This window comes from Oratosquilla oratoria, chromosome 7 (genome assembly GCF_046742065.1).
Source record: "Oratosquilla oratoria isolate Oo_2021 chromosome 7, ASM4674206v1, whole genome shotgun sequence".
NCBI classification, from domain to species: Eukaryota; Metazoa; Arthropoda; class Malacostraca; order Stomatopoda; family Squillidae; genus Oratosquilla; species Oratosquilla oratoria.
This window is the reverse complement of record NC_134783.1, coordinates 81565931-81578430: the sequence shown is the minus strand read 5'-3', so window position 1 is coordinate 81578430 and position 12500 is coordinate 81565931. Positions and strand designations below refer to the sequence as shown.

The 12500-nt window shown below is 41.7% G+C and overlaps 1 protein-coding gene across 2 annotated transcripts in view; it reads left to right on the top strand.

Moving 5' to 3' along the window:
• The window catches only part of LOC143027232 (endothelin-converting enzyme homolog), a 198621-nt gene that overhangs the window by 172989 nt on the left and 13132 nt on the right, over nucleotides 1-12500 (top strand). Inside the window, exons 12-13 of one of the 2 annotated variants that reach the window (XM_076188453.1) lie at nucleotides 6790-6966; nucleotides 7983-8145. In XM_076188453.1, the coding sequence (XP_076044568.1) occupies nucleotides 6790-6966; nucleotides 7983-8145 (340 nt within the window). Of the gene's footprint in view, nucleotides 1-6789; nucleotides 6967-7959; nucleotides 8146-12500 lie in introns of both variants that reach the window. The other variant, XM_076188454.1, reaches the window with a different exon arrangement.

The following is a 12500-nucleotide window of genomic DNA, read 5'->3' as shown; positions in this document are numbered from 1 at the left end:
CAGACACCAGAAGTCTAAATCTGCTTCCTTCAAGATGGGTATTACCACTTTTATTAATATCAAAGTTCTTTTGCATGATTCCAGGTAGAAGTAGGAAGTACAGACACCAGAAATCTAACTCGGTTTCGGGTTTCCTTGAAGATGGGTATTGCCACTCTTATTGATATTAAAGTGCTTTTGCATTATTTCAGGTAGAAATAAGTAAGAACATAAGAACATAAGAATGAAGGAGATTGCAAGAGACCATAAGGCCTACACTAGACAGTTCCATGTCCAATACCACCTGTAATCCCCATCCATAAAGTTGTCTAACCGTTTCTTAAAACAACCGATAGTTTTAGCGTTCACTACATGGTTACTAAGTCTATTCCATTTTGGCCACCCTAATAGTAAACGAGTTCTTGCCTAGTTCCTTCTTAAATCTAAATTTGTCAAATTTAAGACCATTACTGCGAGCCCTGCCTTGTTGTCTGAATATGATGATCTTGTTGGCGTCACCCTAGTTAAAGACTTTGATCCACTTGAACACCTCTATTAGATCGCCCCGCACTGCGTCTTTCCAGAGAATGTAAGTTAAGGTGCCTAAGACTCTCCTCGTAAGGTAATTTTTTGAGCCCATGTATCATTTTGATCATTCTCTGTACTGATTCTAGTGAATTGATGTCCATTCTGTAGGACGGAAACCAAAACTGTACCGCATAGTCAAGGATGGTTCTAACGCTAGATAGAGTTTAATAAGAACTTTGCACTTCTATTCTAACCGTCCCAGCAATGAAACCTAATGCTCTGTTAGCTTTGTTCCTGGCGCTAATGCACTGTTTCCTGGATTTAAGGTCAAGAATCAATAGAACTCCCAAGTCTCTCTCGCACTCAGTTTTCTCTAAAAACGTTTTATCTAATTTATATCCGCTTTCGGGGTTGTGTAGCCCTACGTTTAACATGCTGCACTTTGAGATATTGAAGTTATTTGCCATTTCACCGACAGAAACAGTAATCCTTTCACGGAAAATCAAAGAAATACTACTTGGTATACTCCCAGTCAGTGGTTCCCAAATGCCGTCAGCTTTTGCACGAAAAGGATCTTGAGGTAATAGTGAAGCGGTAAGACTGGTGACAGAAATAAGGTTATGGTTAGAGGTACTCAGCGGGGAGAAAAACTTAACATGATAAATAGAGGGATGATACGATATAAAAAATGAAAGATATCTAAAATGTTGGATCAACGTTGGGTCATGTTCCAGGTCATACAGGATAGAAAAGTTGAAGGCTGGTTCACCGGCTGGATTAGTAAATAAAGATGAGCCAAAGCTGGTGGTGAACACTGAAATCTAATGCAGAGACTTCCGAGAAAGAAGAGTGTGATAATATTTGTTCCACCGAGGATTTTAGGTAGTCAAAGATTTCTTGATATTTTTTGAGTTGGGCGAGATATTTAAAACACATAAGTATTTAGTAAAATAATAAATTTTTGCTTTGAAACAGAGTTGAAAATTTGGAAAACGTACTCAGGGACAAGGAAAACAGTAAGATAGTTGCGCACATATGCAAAACGACTAGCTTTGGATCAGAAATTTGAATAGACAATGTAGGAGAATATTATACCCAAACACCTTGGTTGCTGTGAAAAAAGATAGAGCCAGAAAGAAAAAAAATGGTATTTGATAGATAGGGAAGTTGAATGTAACATGGGAATACTGGATAAATGAATAGACAGAGGGAGGAAACATCCAGACAGCTCCCGGGTTCATCAAACAAAGACTGAGCCACACTGGGAAATTACATAGCCCCTATCCCTAATTGTGGACCCCCAAGGCTAGTTGTAAAGATACTTCTTTGTTTGAACATGGCTACGACAATGATTTGGCTGTAGAATATGCCCACAAATAAAGGTATAATCTATTTTTTCTTCAGTCCAATAGAAATATCTGACATCATCCAAAATAAATACATAATATACTGACACTCACCAACAGATTATGGCTATTTTAGCATACACCTCGTAATCAAAGTGAACAGGTGAATATTCACTTGCATTATCCATAGATTTACCAAACAGTTTATGATTTATCATAAAGCTTTCTCCTTTTGTGTGTGTTCATTCTGTTAGGTGCGATAATGATGAGGTGCATATGCCGCTTCAAACTAAAAGTTTTTTACATGTTTATATTAGGACAACTTTTATACAAAACTACTTAGGAATGCCATGTCTCATATGTTATACTGCTTCTGGGCGCTACATGCTTGTTACAATCAAGACAGACTGCAAGAGAGTAAGGTCACAAGGCACGTCACAGCACGTTACATAAGGGTAACTTTCGCTCCAGCACCATGCACATCACCGCCTACACTCAGCTCAATCACAACCCCTCCATGACCACCAACATTCAAAAGGAAGTACCTGTCTTCGCTTCGGGTACACACACATACATATATTGTCACATCATCATACTTAACATTCTCCTTGCATACATATATTCATACATTTTTTGTTAGCAGTATTATATCATCACCACAACCACGTACCATCATACCTCATCATCGCAGGGGCCAAAACCTTACCTCAACCATTGGTAAGTAGATGCAATTCCGTGATAGGTTCAATTAGTAGTTTTCTCTGTTTCCATTGTGTTCACAGTGTATGCCGCAATCCCAACCATCTTACACGTCACACCAGTATTACACTTTCTCCCGTTACACGATGTCATTCACCACGAATATGTCTAACAATTCCAACTCTTCTTAACAATTACCAGCTACACAAAACCTCATCACAGTTATCAGACATGATAACACATTACCAAAGTTCAATGGCAGAAACATTCCAGTCCATAACCTCATCTTCGACGTTCAAGCGGAGATCACACGTACAAACGTCACTGATGACAAAACTAAAATTTCCATTCTCAAATCGCGAATCGATCTTCATAATACACTCACAGGAGACATAATCCAATCGGACGTATTTGAGGAAACTCAATAATTTTCAGCTTTTGTTGAACAATTAAAAAAATCATTTGCACAGTTTGATCAACTTGGATCTCTGTTACCATTGTATTCACTAGCGAGAACATACAATACCGGTCTACATCAGACAAAGGAAAGAGCAGTCAAAATAGCTTCTATCTTTGAATGTGAGATCAGAGACAACCTCAAAAGCTCAGATTAGGTTGCGGATGACAAAATCTCAATAGAACACGTAGTATCAATCATAGCCAATTTCCGCCTACTTTCACAATTACACCCAGGCACACTACAAAAAGCTGGTACAATTCCCTTCATATACCAGGCACCACCCTAAGAAAACTTTCTAGGAAATTCTCCGATACAGACAAAGCACTTGATTAAATCCACGGTCACTCCGTTCCTATCACCCCTACCCATACAGTAGCACACGTAACACCATCTACATAAAAAAACGCGAGGTCGAGGCAAATATCTCGCACCCGTCAACGCTTACGTCAGCGCTCCCCATCACGAACACCCTTCTTTTGCACATACTGCAACAAACCAGGACACGGCACAAACAGATGCTATTAGGGACATCCGTCCCAGCCAAATCGCTACTGCGAGCACCACAGTACATGTCACCACACAAGTGACTATTGCCGCGTCCTCCTAGCTCAAAGACGATAAAAACATGTTTCAGCACAACGCTCTCCTACCAGAGACGCGCATAACACACATTTAGCATGACTAGGAAACACAGGCACAACACGCAACCCCACACAAGGCGCCCCATACAGACCTTACCTCACCAACTCTACCTCTGCTTACCCTAACCAACGCGGACACTTCCTCACCTTCCATGGTATTCAAGGCAACCGCAAACAACAGCAAACTCACCATTTTCCTAGACACTGGATCTGCTGTAAACTTCATCCACGTTTACCTTTAAAAATCTCCGTTTAGAACGAAAGAAAGTCACCATCCTAGAGCCCCCTGATATTCACTTAGCTAACACCGCTGGTGTACCCTTCCCTATTCTAGGAAAATTTTCATTGGATATTTGCCTTCAAGATCACTGCCCACCCATTCCTCTTACTGTCTACGTAGCTGACGTACATTTCTCCGCTGACATCCTCATAGGCTTGGCCTTGATGCAGCAACACAATATTGTCATATATCCAGCTCAACACGGTATTATTTATGCCAACAATTTCATTCCTGTCTTGCATCTTCCAACCACCCAAAGTGTAACCACTATCCACGTGACCCAGCTCAAGCAAGCAAACGCAAATAATTCAGACACGTGCTCAGCAACGCCAGTACCACCTCAGGAGTCCACCTCTCCTTTGCCCACAACTGTACACACGCATGCAAGACGTAACAGACGTAAGAACGCCTCACACATGTCCAAATCGGCAAAACGGAAAACCAAGCACTCATTAAACACCGACGAGAACTCATCGGCTGAGACAGACACCTTACCCCTCATGGAAGAGTTCAACCTTCAATTCGCCCCAGTTTCACAAGTGTTGTCCACCTCAGTAAATCTTGCGCAAGAACGCATTGCCGCAGCGCAACAGTCAAACCCCCTGTGGAAACGTGTGATATATTTCCTCACTTCCGGTGATACAACAAACACTGACGGTTTTCCTCCAAATATTGAAAACTACACGATGATAGACAAAGTACTGTATCACAACATAACACTCAAGAACAAACATGAACCAAACCGCTCAGTGCTTCAGCTTGTTGTTCCTACGGAACTCATTCCTGAAGTACTGAACCTTGTACACGATTCACCCATCGCGGGTCACCCAGGAAAAGACAAGTGCCTTACGCAAGCCAGATTGCAGTACTTCTGGTTATCCATGCGGGCAGATATACACGCCCACATTGATGCTTGCCACTCATGATCTTTGCACAAAGGTCATATTAGCGGTGTCGTGTTCCAATCTTAATGTATCCAGCCCCTTGCAAGCCTTTTGACACGGTAGCTATTAACCTTGTTAAGTTGCCACTCACCCCCAGCGGAACCAATACATCTTTGTCTGCATACATAATTTTTTTCTGTTTCTGCATTCTTTCTCCCTTGCAAGACAAGACAACACAATAAGTTGCACAAACAATTGTTATCAAAGTCATGCCCCTACACTTCACCAAAAACACTCATTTCTGACAACGGCACAGAGTTCAACAATGACATTCTCACACACATTTGTAAACACTTTAATATCACAAAATGCAACACAACGCTTCTATCGGGTTAGTCGAGAGACAGAACAGAAAAATACTCAATGTTCTCCGACATCTTGCCTTGGACATACACTCATCTTGGGATGAACATGTACCAATGATACAAGCCTGCACTAACACCGCCATTAATAGGTCAATATCGGAGTCACCACATTTTGTCCTCTTTGGCTCGGACAAAAAACTCCCAAATGATCTTACTTCAGACTTACCCCCTTATATAACTTCAGTGATTATGTCAAAGTAAAAGTCCAAAACTTCAACATTCTCTTCAAGAGAATTCACAATACCCTTTTTCTTTCCAAAGATGACATAGCGCGACTCCATAACGCAGGAGCAAGAGATTGCAAAATTGAAAGTGGAAACATTGTGTACGCACTCAACCACACACCCACATTAAAGTTTTCTGCAAAGTTCACAGGACCTTTTCGCCAAATAATAAAGTCAAAGCACTCAGCTTGCTAAATTTAACAGAGACAGTCCCACACAAAGATAACATCTAACTTGTCCCGCGAGGTCTCGACCTCCAGCATATTCCGTCACCATCTCCAACAACCCCTCCGTCACAAGATTCCCCTACCTCCTCCACACTAACTCCTCCTACTCTTCCTAGATACAGCTTACGCAAAAGAGCCACGATGTAAGGTAATATCATTTAGAGAACGGAATTGCATCTACTTCCACATGTATCCCTTTTACTTCATCATGTACTGCATCTACCTCATCTTGCATTGTCTCTATTTTCCAATGTCTTACACTTAAGAATGAATTACTAATGTTTCTCTACGAGCATATCGGTGTGGTCACCGACTGGTAGCGGATCCAAGCAATCTGTTGCGATCAAGACAGATTGTAAGAAGATAGACTGCAAGAGTGACGTCACAAGGCACGTCACAGCACGTTACACAAGGGTAACTTTCGCTCCAGCACCATGCACTCGAACGCGCGCACACATTCTAGGAGTAATGTGGTATTGGACTAACAGCAAGAACCTGATCTTCCCACGATAATGAGGGAGAGAGACCTCACTAATAGGTCAAACGCCCAACGGTCAGCTCCGCTGTCAACATCCACAAGGCGACCGTTAAATACTACCACACGAACGACATTTCTTTTGTATATATTTTTCCTTTTTCTTCCTTTTCATTTATGATATGTTTTCTTATTGTTCTAGGTTATGTATATTTGTTGTAATTAGCTAGCAAAATATTGAGTGTATCTCTTAATTAGTTTCACGCCAATTTTGGCCTCTTGTATATAAACGTTATCTGTAAATTGGTGAAGTGTCAACCAACACCAAACCCTTCTTCGCCACGCCTTAATGCTCGGTGAACAGATTCACCACGGGCTTGAGCGAGCACAACGTCTATCCACGCAGAATAAAGTCCATAAAACTCACCACTGTTTAGATTCGAAAACTGCTATTCGTTGGTTGCCTGGTCACCGAACTCTCTACCCCAAAGCCTCCGAAGGACTTATCAACAGTATGGATAGGAACACAATCCTGCCACATGCTATATAACATATTCCTTACAGAAGTCAGGTGGTCTGTGCCACGACATTCACAGGTATGTGATGACTTTTTGCCCACAGACGGAAGGCATCATGGCGGGTTTGCGGGAAGCGTTGGTGCAGACCATAAGACACGCGGACTGGATGAGTGCCGCAACGAGAACTGTGGCCGAGGAGAAGGTGGATACCATGGTGAAACACGTAGGGTATCCCGACGTGGTCCTTAACAACACTGCCCTCGATCTTCTCTACTCTGAGGTAAGAGTCCAATGGACAAATGAAATTTATCAGGTAGTCTGACTTAATGTACAAAAAGTATCATATCCGGAATGGGATACTCTCAAGCTTTTGTCACAGAAGATTGGCTTTTTTTATATGAAGCTTCAGGTCAGTTCTGGCGGTCTTGTTTGGAGTAAGATGCGTCGATGATACATGAGTATAGGGTATTTACAATATGTCCTCATTTGTTATTCCTGTTCACTATACTCTCAGTATTTTTCTCCACAGCTGCATTTTCATATACTTTTTTCTAACTCCTCACACAAGAATTTCATCCATAGAGAAGAGTGGCCCAGAAGTATTTCTTGATAGTTCTTTTCTTCACCTCTATTGGAACTGACCTTTTCACATTTTAGGAAACTGACTTATCAACTCCTTCAGTAACCTTAATTGTACTTCTACAATCCTCCTTCATGACATTACCTAGATACTCTAGGCTTTGAGCCTGTTTGATTTTGTTGTTTCTTTAGAGACCTCTTACTTAAAAGCATTATCTTTGTTTTCTTCATACTGAATTTTATCCCCTTCGTTTCACCACTCTCGTCCATGTTATTCACTGATAGTTGCAGCCGTTGCTCTGTGTTCACTATTAATACAATGTTGTCCGCATATCTTATTTTATATTCATAATATAAATTTTCTTTCAATACTCAAGATTTTCTCAGCTTTGAATCAGCTATCCCCTTGTAAAGGGGAAAGGGGCTTTTGATATAGAAATAATACTAAGGTCAATGATGTTAGATATATACCTCTCTAACAATAGATAACTTATCCACTCAATGTTAGTTGCAGACACCCCTTTTCTCGGTGTTTGGCATGCGGTTTAGATACATACCTTTCTAAGAATAAATAATTTACCCTCCCAGTGTTAGTTGCAGACACCTTTCTCGGTGTTCCTAACGCACGAGGTTAAAGTAATGCCTTTGGGTATTGCCGAGCGCCTCCTGGCGTACGCATCCATAGTGTCATTAGGCGTGTGTTTGTTGCCTCGGCAGCTCGAGTTCAACACCCAGGACCCGTTCGGGAACGTCCTCCAGATGCTGCGCCACCATTATCGCCATGACCACATGCTCCTCGATATGCCTGTCAACCGTAACGCTTGGAACACCGGCCCCGCTGTTGTGAACGCCTACTACTCCAGGTCGAAAAATATGATAAGTAAGTTAGTTTCCAGAGCATTATCCTTTCAACATGTTTGTCGTAAAGAAGGAAATCGGCAAGAACTGATTTACCAACATAGTGGTTAACGAAGGGATTAGACTTAGCAACCATGTAGTGAGGACGGAAACTATTGATTGTTTTAAGAGAAGTTTAGATAAATCTATGGATTGGGATGATAGGTGGTAATGGACATGGAACTGCCCAGTGTAAGCATTATGTTCTCTTGCAGTCTCCTTCATTCTTATATTCTTAAGCTACAATATCATCTTCGTGAAACCCGTTTGGTAGAATACTGTATTTTGCATATTACGTGATGTAGACTTAGAGTTTGCTGCAAGAGATGTACAACAAAAGATTCTATGTGGAAAGGTGCAATAGTGGTCCAATTTGCAGCTGGTTAGGCGCAGCCATTTGGGACACACACACACACACACACACACACACACACACACACACACACACACACACACACACACACACACACACACACACACACACACACACACACACACTCACACACACACACACACACACACACACACACACACACACACACACACAGACACACACACACACACACACACACACACACACACACACACACACACACACACACACACACACACACACACACACACAGATGCACGAGCACAAAAAATTCAATCACTTGGTATAGCCTAGAAGGTGAAATACCCAAAGTGGAACCATACATGATTTAAGTCTAAGTATGATAATTGAAGAATAAGGTGTGATATATCCCAAACTGGAGCCGTGCACGAATTTTGATCTAGGTGTGATATTTGATCAATTAATTGGAGAGTAAAGGACAGACCCCCACGATAGTTGTTCCTTTCCTGCATAATACAATCAAACACAATTAGGTAAATACTCATCTGATCACACACACGTTCAAATACATACACAGAACTACACAGAAACAAACATATACATATGAAACTGGTATGTTATAACACATTTGTAAATGTTCACTATAAACCCACTATCGGAGAAATGATATCGGAAGTACAAGAAAAACTGTATATTTCGACTACTATCTGTAGTCCTCTTCAGCAGAATTCTGATTTCTGATTTCCTAGGAAAGACCACCCGCTTGCGCGGGATCGGTTTTTGTGGGAGCGGAAGAATGTCTGTAAGAAAATGAAAAGATAGTAGTGTATAGAAGAGGGCTATTGCCACCGGGCGATTAACATTCAGGGGCTGCTGGTGGTCGTGGCTCGGGAGAAATGGACAGGGAACTCGGACGGCGGCGCCGACGCCGAGATTAAAATCACTAAAAGTTCAGAAAATGGTAGGGGGCGTAGTAGTAGAGAAAGGGGGAAAAACGAAAAAATCTTTAGTGGGAGGTAAACTGAAATGAGAGGATGTAGTATAAGAGAAAGTTAGAAAGGAAGCGAATTTTAGTCAAAGAAAAAGTAAGTGTAGATGTTTGTGCGTGGGTCGTGGCTATGTTCGTGAAAGGTGTGTGTATGTATCTTACGGGAAGTGAGTAGAGTTCACTTCCCGCTTGTAGAGCGCGTTCCTGATTAGCCCCAGGTAAGGCCTGAGTTGCCTGTTTTTCCCCAGGTTGGGTTTGAGATTCTGTAGAGTTGATTCAGTGGCGGTGCTGGGGGGGGGGTGTTGTATTATCTCTCTCCTTCCAATCACAACTCTGAAAACAGAGAATCACGTGATTGGGAATTGTGTGTAAATGTCAGAAGTGTAAACTCGCTCGCCAGCGTCAGCGAATAGGCCAGCGTTAGGTTGCGGGCCGGTTGGAGAGAGAGGCGTCCCCATTCCTCTCCATCGACCAACCTGCGATCAGATGAGGGTTCTGAGTGAGAGTTGGGTTGGGCCTCTGCTAAGCCAGCGAGCAAGTGTGCGTGTGTTTCTTTTCTTCCAAGCACTACTCTAAAAACAGAGAATTACGTGACTTGTGTGTATTTGTCTTGGTGTAAACCCGCCTGCCGACGTCAACGAAGAGGTCGGCCTGTGCCAGACCGGCAGCAGCAAAGGAGATATATCTCCTCGCCACCACCGGCCGGCGAAGATTCCTGGGCGTTTGTCGAGAGAGCTGGAGTTGAGAGACGTCCGACCTCTAGGAGCGCTGAGTTGATTCTGTCTTCAGCAGAATAGTTACAAGCAGTTAGAGTACAGGTATAAATGAAGTAGTGAGGGGTACAGAAAAGGGGATGGGGAAAGTGGAGGGACTCAGGTTACATGCCCTTGGTATGGTTGGGTCAAGAAAGGACAGTTGGTGGTATTTTGTCCGACCGCTCTTGACATTAATTTGTTGATTGCTATCCTCATAATGCAATCTGGGGGGCCACTGATCTTTTGAGCTATTGAAGTTAGGATAATGTTTTATTAAAGAAGATTCTACAATTTTCCTACGATGTGATTTAAAAATAACTGCTGCATTATCCCAATCCATTCTGTGGTCTTTTTGGCTGGCATAAAGGAACACAGCGGAGTTAACTTGTCCATATTTTATGGAGTTTTTATGGTCCTTTAATCAACAATAAACAACTCTCCAACGTAGGTTATCCGGAATGTTTTTTAAAGAAAGACCTACATAAAGCCAAATCTAATTTTTATCAACCAAATAACTCCAGGGAGAAGTTTAAATGAAGCAACAGTAACATCTTTGTACCATTTAATGAATCTATCAACTCGTTCTCCAAACTACTACCTAATAACCAAATTAGATTTATTTACAATTATCCAAACAGTATTTTTAGAAAGGTAGTAAATGTACACCGTAGAAATAATGTGGACCAAAACTCCGGGGTATATAAATTGCCTTGTAAAGACTGTGGTGATGTCTATTGGGGCAAACTGGCAGGGATTTGTCTATAAGATTAAAGGAACATAAAAACTCCATAAAATGTGGACAAGTTAACTCCGCTGTGTTCCTTCATGCCAGCCAAAAAGACCACAGAATGGATTGTGACAATGCAGCAGTTATTTTTAAATCACATTGTAGCTTTCGTAGGAAAACTGTAGAATCTTCTTTAATAAAACATTATCCTGACTTCAATACCTCAAAAGGTTAGTGGCCCTCAGATTGCATTATGAGGATAGCAATTAACAAATTAATGTCAAGAGCGGTCGGACAAAATACCACCAACTGTTCTTCCTTGACCCAACCATAACAAGGGCATGTAACCTGAGTCCCTCCACTTTCCCCATCCCCTTTTCTGTACCCCTCACTACTTCATTTATACCTGAACTCTAACTCTTGTAACTTTTCTGCTGAAGAGGACTACAGATAGTAGTCGAGATATACAGTTTTTCTTGTACTTCCGATATTATTTATCCGATAGTGGGTTTATAGTGAACATATACATATGCATTATATTTAAAGTACAAGGTGGCTTGAGAGTTGATAATGAGTGCAGAAAAGTACAAATACTAGGAAAAATTAGAATTGAAAGTCAAATTTCAAGTCAAAATCTCGATTCATTAGTTTGTTTTACGCTTTGCGGGAAGTGTCTGTTCATGACCCGTTGTGGGTGGAGCTTTCTGGTGCGACAGCAAGCCTGAATGAGGGAGCTACATTTGAATAACTAGATTATGACTTCGCTTAAAGAAATCTAAATTTCTCTGAGAACTTTTCAACAATATGTATAACATTTGTTTATGTTTACAATCTCTTAGTTCATCATTCAACTATTCTATATATGACGGAAAGATGATTTGATATTTGGAGATTTGAAAAATAAAGTATTGTAACCGAAGTCGTTTTGACTCAAACGAACTCTCAACTGTCAGCGCTGGTGAACCCCGTGGTTGTCCGATTGCCATTTCCCATGTACTGGATGTTAAAGCTCACAGGGCAAAGGTGATGGTTACCATCGCTGTTAGCTGCCTTTCGTACAAGCTGCTCTCTCCCACACATCAGTGTGAAGACGGTAGTGCCGGTGTCACATTACGCGGCGGCACCGGATGCGGCCAGATGATGAGGGGCAAGTTCTCGTCAATTAGGTTAATAACATTACCTAATTATATCCAAATCTTTATATAACGCACGGACACAATCTCCACCTGGTTGAGATACTATCATAACCTTTCGAGTCTAATGATTGCTAAGGGTGGGTTTACCGCGACTAACAACAAGTCGCAATGGCGGCGCCTGACAGCGTGACACCGTTCGTATTCATGTAAACATTATCTGATTAAAGACAGACCAACGGGCCTAGTAGCCATCAAAGAAACCGTCAGGGAATGAATTGCGATGAGAAAGCTAAGGAGATCAACTGATACGTGGTTTCCATCGACGTAAAAAGAGGCCGAAGCTCATTATCTTGCGTATCTTTCATTCTTTGATGGGGTGCAGGTGTAAAGTCATTATT